The sequence below is a fragment of the Gopherus evgoodei genome, chromosome 3 (assembly GCF_007399415.2).
Source record: "Gopherus evgoodei ecotype Sinaloan lineage chromosome 3, rGopEvg1_v1.p, whole genome shotgun sequence".
Classification (NCBI taxonomy): domain Eukaryota; kingdom Metazoa; phylum Chordata; order Testudines; family Testudinidae; genus Gopherus; species Gopherus evgoodei.
In genome coordinates, this window is record NC_044324.1 from 76,203,230 (window position 1) to 76,220,301 (window position 17,072).

Sequence of the window (17,072 nt, forward strand, 5' to 3'; positions counted from 1 at the left end):
AATTATACCTACTGAGCAGGGCCTGTTGGTTAGCCACTCACAGTTGGAGGCCTCTGGCGGAGTAAACTTTACGCCCCAATAGATCCATCCTTCTAGCCTCCCGCGATTCCGGGGCAGGGGCTTGCTGGCCATGGTGCTCTCTTCTCATTCACAGATTGAACGACCAGAGAGCATGGAGGAGGATGGGTATATAAGTATTCATACCCTTTAGAGGGTACCATGTACTTCCTTTCCACGTCTCTGGCCGTGGGAGGGATAGACGCCAGGGATTGCCAAATGGTGTCCGCTTTGGCCTGGATGGAATGGATGAATGGCAGAGCCACGCGAGTTGGGGCATCCGCCGACAGTATGTCTATGACCGGGTCTTCCACCTCCGGGACCTCCTCTACCTGAAGGTTGATGTTTAAGGCGACTCACCGGAGAAGGTCCTGGTGTGCTCGGAGGTCGATCGGGGGCAGGCCCGATGTAGAAGTACCGGCTACTGCCTCGTCTGGTGAAGAGGAGGACGGCAGACCCAGCACGGTTGGCTCATTTAGTGACTCCTGTTCCAGAGGAGCATTAGGGTCCGGGAACACCTGAGGATCCGGCGCAAGAGCCAAGTCATCCATACCCACTGGAGGAGGGCGGCTAACAGTGGCCTCTGGTGTCCGATGTTCCGACGGGGCGGAAGAAGATGAAACCGTGGGTTCGCCTTGGGCCTGATGATATGTCCAAGGCGTCCAGAAGGACCACTGAGGCGCTTGTTCCGTGCCCTGAGGCTCCTGGAGGACACGGCTCTGCGTTTCTGAATCTCCATATGCAGCGCTATCAGCGTGCGAAGACTCAGATGGGTGCCGTGATGGCCATGGCGGAGCAGAGTGCACATGAGGAGGAGCCCTATGCATAGGGTACCGTACGTCATGCCTCACAGGAGAGTGGTAACCGGGAGTCATACCGGTGCTGAGAGGTTGACCGGGACCTGTGACCGGTGCGGTGCCAGGAGGTCGACCGGGATCGTGAAGCTCTATGGTGGGAGTGACTGCGGTGTGAACCGTGCCGGGGGCTGGACCACCATCTGGAGTATCGGTCCGGAGAGCAGGATCTTGAACGGTACCACGAGTACGACCGGTGCCAAGAAGGAGATCGGGATCGGGACTGATGGCAAGATCAGGAGCGCTGGTGAGACCTCGATCTCAAGTGGTGCCTGCCTGCGGCGTTGATGGAAGGTGGCCTGACTAGGGCAGGCTTCCCTGCTGATGCAATAACCTGCACCAGCGGTGCCGGGGATTGGGGCAGGGTGGGCTCCATTAGGGCAATGAGTTCCCTCGCCGTCGAAAAGGTCTCTGGTGTGGTGGGAACAATAAGCTTGACCTCGGCGTGTGCCGGGGACCTGTCATGCACCGGACTCGACGGCTCTTGCCTGGCCGGAATCAACGGGGCCGAGATTGCCGGTGCCAGGGCAGTTGTTGGTGCCGGGCGACTCGGTTTCAGCTGCTGCTCAGACTGTGGTGTAGATATTGGAGCCGCAGGAGCTTTGACCTTTTTGGCACGTGGGGAGAGGGAGCGATGCCAGGCTGGTTTCTGGGCCGGAGCATCTTGGCGGTGCCAGCGCTCTCTGGTGCCGACGAGGAACCTCCCCCCGGCGCGGACTGTGCGGCACTCAGTGCCGAAGACGGAGGAGTGAGGGCTGCCTCCATTAGGAGCTGCTTAAGACAAAAGTCCCGCTCCTTTTTTGTCCGCGGCTTGAAGGACTTGCAAATCCAGCACTTATCTGTAAGATGGGATTCCCCTAGGCACTTTAGGCACGAGTCGTGGGAGTTTCCCATTGGCATCGGCCGCCGGCAGGCCGAACACGGTTTGAAGCCCAGTGAACCAGGCATGGGCCTGGGCACGGGGAGAGGGGAAGGGGCTAATCCTCAACCCTCTGAACTATATACACTAACTAGATTTACAAAAGGTTATTAAAACTATAAAACTATATACACAATAGTACTAGAACAAGTGAATAGCTAGGGAAGTGGAGATCAGCTAAGCCGCACTCCACTGTTCCAACGACCGAGATGGGCGGTAAGAAGGAACTGAGGAGTGGACAGGTCGGCAGGGGTATATATTCGGTGCCATAGCGGCACCACACCAGGGGGCACCCAGCCGACCCACCAGGTGTTGCTAGGGTAGAAAATCTTCCGACGAACGTGCACGCGGCGCGCGCACACCTAATTGGAATGGATATGAGCAAGCACTCAAAGAACTACTTAAAATTACACTTGCAATGAATTATTTTTCGATGACCTCTAATCACAGGATTTTTTTCCTAATTTATATAGGGAAAGTACAGCTGACATGAGATTCTTTTTCAGGTTTTCACTGCAGCCCTGCTTTTTACCCAATTTTCAGCTGGGTCGAATGATATACAAAGAAGTGGAGATCAGTGTCAGACTTCCAGGTGGTTCAGATCCCACACTCCTCCTGATCTGCACGGTGTCATTATTTAACCATTACACCAAAGGGCTAGGGGTGCAAGTAACCCTCGTTAAAACGAATGTTTGAAAATGAAAGTCTCATTAAGCAGCAGCATTTTAGGCAACTCTTTAAAATCTCAACCAGATAACTACTTTATGGATTGGAAAGTTAGCATGCATATTATATTTGGGCTAGGTGCCTGACTGAAGGATTAAAAAGCTTATATAAGTCATTTAAATGTGGAACCTGGAATGTATCTCATCATTTCTTCAAAAGTCTGCTTTGCTCGTTTCTGTTTATCTTGAAGAGAGCGAGGTTCAGTATTCTCACAAAACACAGCATCTGTTACAACCAAAAGAACAAAAATGGCATTTAGGAGTTGGCTTTCAGTAAAGTCGTACATTGTGTATGTGACTAAAAACTGATAATATGCTTTTGAATGATATCTTCAGAATTAGATTTCTCTTTTCCACATGATCTTAACTGGAAGTAAGTTCTAACCATGCCAGTTAATAGCCTGATGTCTTCTGGTCTTCTTGCTCTACTCATATCCAGAAATACCCTATATATCTGTTTGGAATACAATATAGTGTTTTCCCAACTCATTCCTTGTGTTAAGCCATTTTAAAAGAGCATCACAATGCTGCAGCAGCACACAATTCTGGCTAAATTCCACTGTAGGTTAATTATATGCTGCTTAACTATAATTCCCCTGTACTTATAATTGTATAAAGATATTCTTCATATTATGTCACACAGCCCTGCAGTTTGGGGCCTATTGCAATGGCCATAATTACTACAGAGGACTACAAATATTTACAGCATTCACAAGCAGCTACCACTTTTGGTTTCAGTCATTCAAAGCTTCCTCGCTTTATTTTCATTCATTCACAATACCTCTTTGGGAGCTGTAATTTTCATAACTGGCCTTCACCCAAGTTATTTTCCTAAATATGCCAAGTTTGTTCAGTCTATAGTCAATTGGTACTTGTTAGCTAGCAACTGTGGGCTTTATTTTCTCTATCTTCCCTCCACTCTTATAATAAACGGGAAACAATTAAAAAAACCTAGCATTTATTCTCCAAAATAAGATTAAGAAACAACACACACTTTAGGAATTTCCTACACTCAATATATCTACTGCATCTCTAGCTTCACCATGTTGATCATCAGTCTTTTAGTCTTCTTTTCCTTGCTCACTATAAGCGTTAGTGGATTATTGTTCACAATACATACTTAATTCTATAATAAAATATCAAGGATGTGCAACAAAACCAAATTAACACTGTGCAGAAACTGACTTTTGGAATCTCTTGACTCATTTATGTTGTGTAAGTGTTCTTTTTCATATGTTGCATTATATAGTTTGCAAAGCACTTTGGGTTGCTCACAAAAAAGGTACTCAAGTCTAAAACTAAAGTCATCAATATCTTATTACAGTACCACTGCAGTTTAAACATGTACAAGCAGCACATGATAAAATAAGTATTTGCATGACTTTTCACTAACCTCTCAGGAGTGTTATCAGTGATACCAAGCGGTGCTCCTGAAATAGCTGTTCTAATTTGTACTGTAGATAGTAGTCTGTGTACATCTCCAATGTGTTTTTGAAGAGAATTCTTCCCCCCATCAAGAGGTGATGCAGCCAGTCAGGAACATGGAAAACAACTCTACCTGCAAAGTTATTATTACACATATTAAAAAGGCTCCCATCATCGTGGTACCTTGCTTTATTTCTTAAAAAGTGTGCAAATTGATATTTCCAAAAAAGGGAGCGCTAACTTCATGCAACCTGACCCCATTCCCCCTACCCTATAGCAGATCCTTTAGCTTTTAAATCTTTTTGTGTTACATTTACTACAAAAATACCAAGTGTTGGTATTATTTATTTAAATTAGAGTGGCCACAGAAAGACATGGCCTGCACCTCAAGCAGCTTACACTCTAAATACAAAAACAAAGCGTGTGGGGGAGGAGAAGAAAGGGATACAACATGCAAGCAGAGTGATACTGCTACATTTGTGACACCCTAATAGTAGGAACTTTAAAAACAGGATAGTGTCTCTAACTGGCATCTTCCTTGTTATAACAAACTGTAAACCAGGGGTCGGCAACCTCTGGCACGTGGCTCGCCAGGGTAAGCATCCCTGACAGGCTGGACCAGTTTGTTTACCTGCTGCGTTGGCAGGTTCGGCCAACCGCGGCTCCCACTGGCCACGGTTCGCCGTCCCAGGGCAATGAGGGCAGCGGGAAGCTGCAGCCAGCACCTGCCGATACAGTAGGTAAACAAACTGGCCCGGCCTGCCAGAGTGCTTACCCTGGCGAGCCGCGTGCCAGAGGTTGCCGGCCCCTGCTATAAACTTTAGACAAACTTTTCAAACAGCACATTAATCACCCTGAACTTTTGCACCTCTGTTATACTTCATACCGAGTACAAAGAGAAATAATTTCTTACCAACATACATTAAGTAGTCATAGACTCCTTCTACTGTTATCATCTCTATAAAGTAGTTCTGATTTTGTCTTCTCTCTGTATTCTCAGAGCGATTTGCATTGTTCTTGAACAGATCATTGAAAAGCTAAAATAGAAACATTACATCTTGAAAAACAAAAAAACTAGAGTAAAAACCAGGGGTAGGCAACCTATGGCACACGTGCCGAAGGTGGCACATGAGCTGATTTTCAGTGGCAGTCAAGCTGCCCGGGTCCTGGCCACTGGTCCAGGGTCTCTGCATTTTAATTTAATTTTAAATGAAGTTCCTTAAACATTTTAAAAACCTTATTTACTTTACATATAACAATAGGTTAGTTATATATTATAGACTTATAGAAAGAGACCTTCTAAAAACGTTGAAATGTATTACTGGTACGCAAAACTTTAAAATTAGAGTGAATAAATGAAGACTCGGCACACCACTTGTGAAAGGTTGCCGACCCCTCGTAAAAAACAATCAGTACTACTAAGTTCAGAGTGGTCAAGATTTTCAATGGAAAAGAATTTAAACTGTTTTTCAGTGGAAAAATTAATTTCAACAAGGCAATTTTTAAGAGAAGATGTTTGTTTTCCAAAGAACATTTCAATATTTTGTTGACTGTTGTAATAGGGTATACTGGCCCTTTAAGAGTACAGGGGGCCAGAAGACTCCATTCCTGGGAGATGGAACAAACAAAGGCCCAGGAAATGGCCTGGTAATGGAGCAGAGGAAGCAGTCCTCGGAAATTAGGAGTTCTCCTGGGGTTTCCCCACCATCCACTGTTCCTTTACGGGCCTGAGGCTGTGCTCCCGTCTTCCAGCCAATCACGAGGAGCTCTTTGGAGGAGGGCAGTATATTTTCTCCATCAGAACTGAGAGACACTGGCAAGAGAAGGAAGCCAAAGCCAGAAAGCTAAACTCTAGGGAAAGCTATGAAAAGTGACCCTCTGAAGAGCAGGCTGTAGCAAATGAAGAGCTCTGCATGGATGGCAGAAGAGCCAGAGATAAGTGTGAACCTTTGGATTATAGTGATGGACTTTTTTTGGTGGGACTGTTTGTGGTTATTAAACCAGCCGAAAGTGGAGGACAGTAGGACTTCTAAAAACGGCTGTGGGGAGTCTGTAAGGGGCCCCAACAAGGGAGAACGGAGGAAGGCTGCTGCAAAGGGCACTGTGGCTACAAGAGATCACTCATTAAGCAGCAGCCCTGTTACAAATGCCTCCAAACCAATACATTCCAGCTAAAAAATAAAATATTTCAATTAAAAACGAGCACTGCAGCCATTTATGGGAATTGTATTTTGATTGCTTTATGCTCTCTCTCCCCCCTCTGGTCTGGGTTCACTGGAAAAACTACACTTCTCTTTTGTGGCCTAAGAGAGTCTCAGACAACTTTAAACAATTGTTTTGGATGTTTTAAACTAGCCCCTTTCAAATGAATCACTAGAAATAGCAGGGACCACATGTATAAGAGTGCCATAAGACAAAATGCAACTTTAGTCTTTGGAGAATTACTTGAAGAATGATAAATGTATTAGAAATACTGAAGAACCAACTTATGACTATAAATAAATATAGAAAAATCAGTAAGATGTCTTACTATGGTATAACTAGTAGGCCCCAATACAAATAATAATCATAACACTTATCCATGTCAATTGCTTGCAAGCCTGCAAGTGTACTTTGTGTTCATTACATTTGGTAAATATGAGCCTATAATGCAATGCATTGACAAAAAGAGCTACTATTCTGAGGTGTATTAACAGGAGTGCAATGCAGAAGACACAGGAGGTAATTGTCCCATTCTACTTGGCACTGATCAGTCCTCAGCTGAAGTACAGATGTGGACAAATTGGAAAGAGTCCAGAGGAGAGCATGAAAAATAAGAGGTTTAGAAAACCTGCCCTACGAGGAAAGACTGAAAAAAACCAGGCATGTTTAGTCCTGAGAAAACATGACTGAGGAGGAACCTCATAACATTCTTCAAATATGTTAAGGGCTGTTACAAAAAGGACAGTGATCAATTGTTCTCCATGTCAACTTTGTGTACTCCCTTCAGTGATCAGCTTAATCTGCAGCAGCAGAGATCTAGATTAGATTTTAGGGGAAAAAAAATATTTAATTATAAGTAAGGCTGTCAAGCGATTAAAAAAATTAATCATGATTAATTGCACTGTTAAACAATAATAGAATACCATTTATTTATATATTTTTGGATGTTTTCTACATTTTCAAATATATTGATTTCAATTACAACACAGAATACAAAATGTACAGTGCTCACTTTATATTTATTTTTTATTACAAAATATTTGCACTGTAAAAAAGTAGTTTTTTCAATTCACCTGATATAATTACTGTACAAAATGTTGAATTATGTACAAAAAAAACTGCATTCAAAAATAAAACAATGTAAACCTTTAGAGCCTATAAGTCCACTCAGTCCTACTTCCTGTTCAGCCAATCACTCAGACAAGCAAGTTTGGTTACATTTGCAAGAGATAATGCTTCCCACTTTTTGTTTACAATGTCATATGAAAGTGAAAACAGGCGTTTGCATGGCACTGTTGTAACCGGCGTCGCAAGATATTTACGTGCCAGATGTGCTAAAGATTCATATGTCTCTTCACGCTTCAGCAACCATTTCAGAGGATATGCATCCATGCTGATGACGGCTTCTGCTCGATAACGATCCAAAGCAGAGCAGACCAATTCATACGCATTTTCATCATCTGAGTCAGATGCCACCAGCAGAAGGTTGATTTTCTTTTTTGGTCATTTGGATTCTGTAGTTTCCACATCTGAGTGTTGCTCTTTTAAGACTTCTGAAAGCATGCTCCACACCTCGTCCCTCTCAGATTTTGGAAGGCACTTCAGATTTTTAAACCTTGGGTCAAGTGCTGTAGCTATTTTTAGAAATCTCACATTAGTACCTTCTCTGCATTTTGTCAAATCTACAGTGAGAGGATTCGTAAATCAAACACGTTCTGGGTCATCATCCAAGACTGCTATAACATGAAATATATGGCATAATGCGGGTAAAACAGAGCAGGGGACATACAGTTCTCCCCAAGGAGTTCAGTCACAAATTTAATTAACGCACTATTTTTTTTTAAAAACAATCATCATCAGCATGGAAGCATGTCCTCTGGAATGGTGGCTGAAGCATGAAGGGGAATGTGAATGTCTAGCATATCTGTCATGTAAATAACTTGCAACGCCAGCTACAAAAGTGCCATGCGAACGCCTGTTCTCACTTTCAGTTGACATTGTAAACAACAAGCAGGCAGCAGTATCTCCTATAAATGTAAACCAACTTGTTTGTCTTAGCGATTGGCTGAACAAGTAGGAGGACTGAGTGGACTTGTAGGCTCTAAAGTTTTACATTGCACTCAAACAAAACAGTTATGTAACAAAAAAAAAATCTATATTTGCAAGTTACACTTTCACGATAGAGACTGCACTACAGTACTTGTATGAGGTGAAATTGAAAAATACTACTTCTTTTATCATTTTTGCAGTGCAAATATTTGTAATAAAAATAATATAAAGTGAGCGCTGTACAGTTTGTATTCTGTGTTGTAATAGAAATCAATATATTTGAAAATGTAGAAAAACATCCAAAAATATTTAATACATTTCAATTGGTATTCTATAGTTCAACAGTCGGATTAATCATGATTAATATTTTTAATCTCAGTTAATTTTTTTTTGAGTTAATTGTGTGCGTTAACTGCGATTAATCAACAGCCCTAATTATAAGGATAGCTAATTGCTGGAACAAGTGACCCAGGGAGGTGTGGAACCTGCATCACTGGAGGTTTTAAAGATTAGGTTAGACAAACACGTCAGGAATGGTCTAGATATACTTGGTCCTGCCTCAGTGCAGGGAGCTGGACTAGATGACCTCCGAGGTCCCTTCCAGCCCTATGTCTATAAAGACTCCAATACATCCAGGGATAAACATGGAGGCCAGCAGTATCAAGATGAGTGGACGCTGGAAAAAAGGAAGAACCTCCATCCACCAGCCATAAGAACAGACAATAAACACAGGCAGTCAAACTGTCATCTTTACAGCTTCTCCCCTTTACTCTTCACATTCTCAGGTAAGGGTCAGTATTTCCCCCTCTGTAAATGTACTGCACCTTCTTGTTGTTTTCAGAAGTGGGACTGAGAATTGTAAGCTCTGGTCTACTTGGTTTAGGCTTGGGAGATTCACAGGAGTTAATGAAATTCATGATGAATGGCTCCAAATGCTGACCTTTCTGAAATTAAATACAGAGTGAACAACAGTGATAGTTAAATAGTTTTTAAAAAGTGACAGTTTCCAAACTAAAATTTGTGCTGGACCAATATGTAGCAACCTGTCCGTGGACAGTTAAAAATACTAACTATAGTCACAGCATAGGCTACTGAGACACAGTATATACTCACCTCTTTCATTAGCTTTCCTGGAACAGATTTTATCATTTTCCCTACAATTAAGAACAAAAAAGTATACATTACCATATGCCCTTCTGAATATCATATCTGATAAGCTATTAGTATCCCTCTGTTCTCCTCTTCTATTCCACTTCCCCTTATCTGTTTTGTCTATTTAGATTTTAAGATCTCCACGGCAAGGCCTGTCTTTTACCATGGATATATTTGCTGGGGCATTTAAGAGCTACTGTAATACAACTGAATAATAAGCCATGATATATAATAAGCTATATTAAATTATAAATTTCACTGAAGTGAAGCAAGAAAAAATGAGACTGTGTGTAGGTTATCATGTGAGTCTGAAACAGATTAGCTGACACCACTGACATCTATTGCTTCATTTTAAGTATCATTGCACAATCTTTTGAAAAACATTTGAAAGAAACAAATTACTTTCAAATGATACAGAGTGCGTAGAAGAAAATTATGAAATTTTGGATGTATCGGACTGCTTCTATCAACATTAAAAAAACTCAAACAAACAGCTGCTTTCTTGGACTGATTCTTGAAAAATCAAATCTGGGCTAATGCCATTCATCATCTTAAATTACTTGAAGACAAAGGATCTGATCTCCATGAGCAATGGATTTTGGAAGTATTGGGCTTAGACATTCAGAAGGCATCCATATGCAGACTAGATTTTCCAAAGCTTCACAATACTTTCCCTCCCGGGAATGGAGAGGAATGTAAGCATCAAAAAATATCTGACTCTTGGAAAAATAACTGGATTGTAACAGCTGTATAGCAGAAGAGACACCTCACATTTCACATACCCAGAACTTATAAAAGTTCAGTCTCAGTACAGGCCCTCACTTAATTTGGTGCATTACAGTCTCTACAAGAGTGCTATTCACCAGAATAAAGAGCAACTATGTTACCTACCAAGATTTACATCAGGCAACATTTTATCAAGAAATTGCGTCTCTCCACCATTGGGAGACAGAAAGTCAGCCAAAAGCTGGCTATTACTCAGCTCTGGATGTTGCAGAAGTTTCTTTGGGGGACATAAAAGAAAGAGTAGATGAAAGAACATTCTTAAAAACTAGGTTCTCTATAGTAACAACAACAGATGTTTAAAACAGTGCTATGGTATCCCAGAAATTATACATTCATCCAAATACTTTTAAAATTTTTATTACATTTGGGAAAAAATTGGTGTGTGTTAATCTTTATAAGCTTCACAATTACACAATCTACTTAAAAAACTGAACGACCGTAGATCATCTTGTACCTGCAGGTACTCCTGAAATTCTTCCCTCTTTGTCTTTAAGAATTCATAGTTCTTTGGACCAATGATCCTTTTTGATGGAAGCTGAGCATCAGTAAAGGTACCTACAAATTAGTAAAAAGTCAAGCAGATTCATTTATTCTTAAAACCAAAAAGAAAAATTTTAGTATCTTAAAATTTCTGCTCAATTCTAAAAAGCAATCACGAAGTAGGAAGTGAAAACATACCATGAAATTCTGTTAACTTTGACTCAAGCACATAAAATTCAAGGTATCTTCTATAGACAGACCAGCGTTCAGGATCATGTCCAACTGAAAAAAATACACATACTGGAAGTAATATAGGTTTCTACACCCACCTGGGAGAGTAATAAGGTATGCAACAAAGAGTTAAGAACAGCAAATATACCACAGAGTAAAGAGGAAAAACCCTCAAATGTGTAAGTAAGCAGTACTGCCAGTATTATAAAACTACTCAAGCCACCCTTAGCTCTTTAAATAACTTAAGTACAGTAACTCCTCACTTAAAGATGGCCCGGTTAATGCTGTTTCGTTGCTGAAGAATTAGAGAACATACTCGTTTAAAGTTGTGCAATGCTCCCTTATAATCTTGTTTGGCAGCCACCTGCTTTGTCCACTGCTTGCAGGAAGAGCAGCCCGTTGGAGCTAGCTGGTGGGGGCTTGGAACCAGGGTGGACTGGCAGCCCCCCATCAGCTCCCTGCTCCCCTAAGTTCCCTGTGCGGCAGCCACCCAGCAGGCTATCAATTGCCAGCAGTTCAGCTGTGCCTCCTCCCACTGCCATGTTCTGCTCCTGCCTTCTGCCTTGGAGCTGCTCCCAGGAGCCTCCTGCTTGCTGTGCAGGTGAGGGAGAATAAGAGTGCTAATGTCAGGGTGTCCCTCTCCCCCCTGCTTACTTCATCTCCATAGAATGGGAGCAGTGACACAACAGGGCTCAGGATGGAGGGAGCTTACTAGCAGCAGCTGCTGTCTCAACTTGCTGATCTACTTAAAAAGGCAATGTACTTAGAGTGGAGTCAGCGTACTTAAAGGGGAAATACACATCTCACTCTCTCTCTCTCACACACACACACGGTGTCTCTCTCCATCTCTGTCTGTCATGCTGTCTCCCCTCCCTCCATTTGTGCTGCCTTGTAGAGTGTGAGGCTACATTAACAACGTGTTAACCCTTGAGGGCTCAGCCAAGTGCTAGTTCATCATTCAGCACTAAGGCATTCCCTGGGAAATATGCCACCCTCTGACTCAACACCTCAACCAAGCTTCACAATAATCATTGCTGTGTACAGTATTAAATTGTTTGTTTAAAACTTCTAGTGTGCGTGTGGGGTCTTTTGTCTGGTGAAAAAAGTATTTTCCTGGGACCTAAGCCCCCCATTTACATTAATTCTTACAGGGAAATTGGATTCCCTTAACATTGTTTTGCTTAAAGTCGCATTTTTCAGGAACATAACTAGAATGTTAAGCGAGGAGTTACTGTAGTGTTAAATCACATGAGCAGCCCAAGGCATGGCTGGTAAACAGGTATGTTACTATGAAGGAAACCTGTATCTAATTCAAGCTTGGGTCTTGCTAATAATCTTCTCTCAGTACAGGGCTCTTCCAGTCATCTCCACCAGCTGTTTGTCAAGTGCTACAAACATGAAGAAGCCTCATTAATGCCAATTTTCACTTCTCTAAAATGAGAGATTTTTTTCTCCCCAAATATGGATTTTTTTCTAAACAGATGCTGAAATCCTTGGTTGCAAATAGTTTAAATTTATTTCTGAGTTACCAAAAAATTTAATTTGCATAAGAAATCTACTTTAAAGTTTATAAGAAAAAGCCATGTTCCTGCTCTGGAATGTTTAACAGTAAATACCTATTAGTGCACTTGTAACGTGTCTATCTGAAAGATACCTAGGGACCAACAAATCTAGATTCAGACTTTAAAGTCAGAAGGGACCATTATGATCATCTAGTCTGACCTCCCGCACCACAGAGGCCACAGAATCTCACGCACCTACTCCTGTAACAAACTCCTAACCTACGTCTGAGTTACTGAAGTCCTCAAATTGGCGTTTAAAGACCTCAAGGTGCAGAGAATCTTCTAGCAAGTGACCCCATTCTGCAGAGGAAGGCGAAAAACCTTCAGGGCCTCTGCCAATCTGCCCTGGAGGAAAATTCCTTCCTGACCCCAAATATGGCAATCAGCTAAACCATGAGCATGTGGGCAAGACTCACTGCCACCCAGGAAAGAATTCTCTGTAGTAACTCAGATCCCACCCCATCTAAAATCCCATCACAGGCTATTGGGCATATTTACAGCTAATAATCAACGATCAATTAATTACCAAAATTAGGCTATCCCATCATACCATCCCCTCCATAAACTTATCAAGCTTAGTCTTGAAGCCAGCTATGTCTTTTGACCTCACTACTCCCCTTGGAAGGCTGTTCCAGAACTTCACTCCTCTAATGGTTAGAAACCTTCGTCTAATTTCAAGTCTAAACTTCCTAATGTCCAGTTTATATCCATTTGTTCTTGTGTCCACATTGGTACTGAGCTTACATAATTCCTCTCCCTCCCGGATATTTATCCCTCTGATACATTTATAAAGATCAATCATATCACCCCTCAGCCTTCTTTTGGTTAGGCTAAACAAGCCAAACTCTTTGAGTCTCCTTTCATAAGACGGGTTTTCCATTCCTTGGATCATCTTAGCAGCCCTTCTCTGTACCTGTTCCAATTTGAATTCATCCTTCTTAAACATGGGAAACCAGAACTGCACACAATATTCCAGATGAGGTGTCATAAACAGATGGTTAAGGGTTAATGTCTCTTTTTCCTGTAAAGGGTTAACTAGCAGTAAACCTGGAACACTTGACCAGAGGACCAATCAGGAGACAAGATACTTTCAAATCTCGGTGGAGGGAAGCCTTTGTTTGTGCTTTCTGGGTTTTTTGTTTGTTCTCTCTGGGTTCTGAGAAGGACCAGACATGTAAGCAGATATCTCCAAGTTTCTAAAACAGCCTCTTCTGTTCAATTTAGTAAGTACCAGTTAGAAAGGCGGTTTAGTCTTTTAATTGTTTTCTTATTTTGCAAATGTGTATTTTGCTGGAAGGGTTGTATCTCTGTTGCAGCAACTTTTATTTGTGCTAGGGGGAGGATTCTCTCTAGTGTCTATAAGCTGAAAGACCCTGTAACATTTTCCATCTTGATTTTACAGAGACAATTTTTACTTTTTTCTTTCTTTTATTAAAAGTTTTCCTTTTTAAGAACCTGATTGTTTTTTTATTCTTGTGTGAGACCCAAAGGGAGTCTGCACTCACCAGGGAATTGGTGGGAGAAAGGAAAAGCCTGATTTATCTCTGTGTTAGGATTACTGTCTCTCTCAGAGAGAGTCTGGGAGGGGGAGATGAATTTCCTCTCTGTTTTAAGATTCAAGGAGTTGAATCACAGGGATCTCCCAGTGTTACCTAGGGAGGGGAGAATCTGGGAGGAAGAAAGGAGGGGAATGGTTTATTTCCCTTTGTTTTGAGATCCAAGGGGTTTGGGTCTTGGGGTCCCCAGGGAAGGGTTTGGGGGCCAGAAAGTGCCCCAAAACACTATATTTTTGGGTGGGGGCAGCTCTACCATTTCTAAGCTAGTAATTAAACTTAGGGGGGTTCATGCAGGTACCCCATCTTTTGGACGCTAAGGTTCAGAGTGGGGGTTCATACCTTGACATGAGGTCTCACCAGTGCCTTGTATAAACAGTACTAACACCGCCTTATCTTTACTGGAAATATCTTGCCTGATGCATCCCAAGACCGCATTAGCTTTTTAACGGACACATCACATTGGCAGCTCACAGTTATCCTGTGACCAACTAATACTCTGAGGTCCTTCTCCTCTTGTTACTTCCAACTGATGCATCACCAGCTTATAACAAAAATTCTTATTATTAATCCACAAATGCATGACCTGCACTTTTCACTATTAAATTTCATCCTATTACTATTATTCCAGTTTACAAGGCCATCCAGATCTTCCTGTATGATATCCCGGTCCTTCTCTGTATTAGCAATACCTCCCGCTTTGTGTCATCCATAAACTTTATTAGCACGTTCCCACTTTTTGTGCTAAGGTTAGTAATAAAAAGATTAAAAAAGACTGGTCCCAAAACCGATTCCCGAGGAATTCCACTAGTAACCTCCTTCCAGCCTGACAGTTTCACCGTTCAGTATGACCCGTTGTAGTCTCCCCTTTAACCAGTTCCTTATCCACTTTTCAATTTTCATACTTATCCCCAATTTTTCCAATTTAGCTAATAATTCCCCATGCAGAACCATATCAAATGCCTTACTGAAATCAAAGTAAATTAGATCCACTGCGTTTAAACAAAGTACTATTCAAGAAATAGTGAGTGGAGTTTGAAATATATTGCTGGTACATTAAATGGAAAAAACATTCAACATTTACCAACATGAATCACAATGTTCACATTTTTGTGGGGAGGGAGCAATTCCTAAGCCTTGGTTTGAATTCTGAATAGACTGGACTCCTTTTAGAAGTAATTTGTCACAAGTTCCAGATAATAAGTGACCATTTTTCCTTTATGCCAACATTACCAAAGACTTAAAATTCATTAGTAATTACTTTGATGCTAAAGTGTGTGTGTGTGTGGTGTGTGTGTGTGTGGCACATCAGAACAGTCAGATAAATAAAACATACTAGAACAGACAGACATTTTGAGCTACATTTCTAAGTAGTTTTATTTAATCACAAGAAGTCCTACCTGCCCTTCTATCGTTTCTCTCCACATCAATACAAAACACAGGAATTCTCTCTTTTCTCTCCTTCCTTTCAAGGGAGGGATCATCAAAGAAGTCTACATATGGAATGCAAATTTTCCATGCAGCAAGGTTGCGTGGTGTATTGGGAGTGCTAGCAGTCTCCACAGGAGAATCATCTTCCATTACCATAATGCCTTCTTCAATCTGCAATGAAAGATTTAAGCATCAAGACCTCCCTGATCTGATTTTTAGTATAGGGCACAATTTTTAATTTTGCAGAACATACAGAAGATCAATCTTTGCATAAGAAGTATGTGTGATCAGGACCAAAGACAACATATAAAAAAAATTCTGGAAGGGGGCATGTTTGTAATAGCTGCTATTTTTAGATCTTCTGTACAAAAATCCCTAGACCTGTAGGTTTGGTTGAAGGTAAAAACAAAATTGTTAACAGTTTCTCAGGTGTCAATCTACTATATCACCAGCTGACTCATAGCATGTTAAAGTTTCTTCCTAGGTCTTGGGGAAGGATGAGGCATTTCAAGTATAATATGGTATAAAGGCACCATCAAGTTTGGTAGGTCCATCACCAGCAATAACAAAATAAAATAAATATTTTAAAGATTCTGAAACACTAAAGGCCTTACACCAAAGGTTACATCTTGTTACTGTTCCACTGATTGACTTCAAAAGCTACTTATGATTCTGTCAGCCGTGTTTGGGGCACTCTCTCAGCTGTCTGGCATTTGACATAGAAATTAAAAAGTGTGAGCAAAAAGAACAACATTTAGATACAGTATGGTATGTACACTGAGGAGAGGGGGAAAAGGCAGAAATAGCTTTCAAAAGTCAATTTGTGCTTCTAAAATCCTAACCCTGAATAACAGCAAAAATGAGAAAAGCTGAATTTTAGGGGAGACTATTAGGTAGAACTAGGCAACATTTTTCAGTTCAAATTTTTTTTTTTGCTAAAAAAAAATAATACAGATTTAGGTTGACAAACCTTGTGAATTCATGTCCATTTCAGTTAACTGTTTTGGTCAAAACAAATAAGAAAATTTTCAGAAATGTTGATACTTTGGGGATAGATTCACAGGGGGATTTAGGTGCCATTTGCAAAAATGTGGAGGTGCCCCCTTATGCCCAATTTCCCAGTAGTTACGGAAATCATCTGGATCGTGGGCGACCCAAGTTTGAATCCCTGTTCTGTAGCAGAGACTGGAACATGGTTGTCCCCCCTCCCAGGTGAGTGCCCTAAGCACTGAGCTATGGAATCACTCTCAGTCTGGCCCAATAATTCTTTAATTATGCTATACAAATTGGAACAGCTTCAACAAGGGAGACAGAGAGACTCAGCTAAGAATAACTAATAGCTTGGAGGTTAAGGCACTCACCTGGGATGTGGAAGACCTGGATTCAAATGCCTGCTCTAGAAGACCACCTCCTCCTCCTCCTGTTTTATGAATCTAGCTCTTCATTTCCTTCACTTTTACTTAAACAGTTAAAAATGCCCCAAACAAAACATTTTGGAGCATATAAAATGACACTTTTCTGACTTTTTCAATATGCAAAAGAAAAAAAAAATTAAAAATCGGCTTTGGTTTGATCAATTTTTTATTTTTATTTTTTAAGAAAGGCCCAACAATCCCCCCCAAAAAAGTTTTTGCACAGCTCTACTA

General features: G+C 41.4%; 1 protein-coding gene across 4 annotated transcripts in view; it reads right to left on the reverse strand.

The window, feature by feature from the left end:
- Nucleotides 1-17,072, reverse strand: part of SNX14 (sorting nexin 14) — an 86,932-nt gene that overhangs the window by 16,191 nt on the left and 53,669 nt on the right. For 3 of the 4 annotated variants that reach the window (XM_030555872.1, XM_030555873.1, XM_030555870.1), the window contains 9 exons: nt 15,396-15,597; nt 10,848-10,931; nt 10,624-10,724; nt 10,275-10,386; nt 9,345-9,385; nt 9,056-9,175; nt 4,894-5,017; nt 3,949-4,113; nt 2,686-2,781 (listed from right to left, as the gene is read on the reverse strand). In XM_030555872.1, the coding sequence (XP_030411732.1) occupies nt 2,686-2,781; nt 3,949-4,113; nt 4,894-5,017; nt 9,056-9,175; nt 9,345-9,385; nt 10,275-10,386; nt 10,624-10,724; nt 10,848-10,931; nt 15,396-15,597 (1,045 nt within the window). Of the gene's footprint in view, nt 1-2,685; nt 2,782-3,948; nt 4,114-4,893; nt 5,018-9,055; nt 9,176-9,344; nt 9,386-10,274; nt 10,387-10,623; nt 10,725-10,847; nt 10,932-15,395; nt 15,598-17,072 lie in introns of those variants that run through there. The other variant, XM_030555874.1, reaches the window with a different exon arrangement.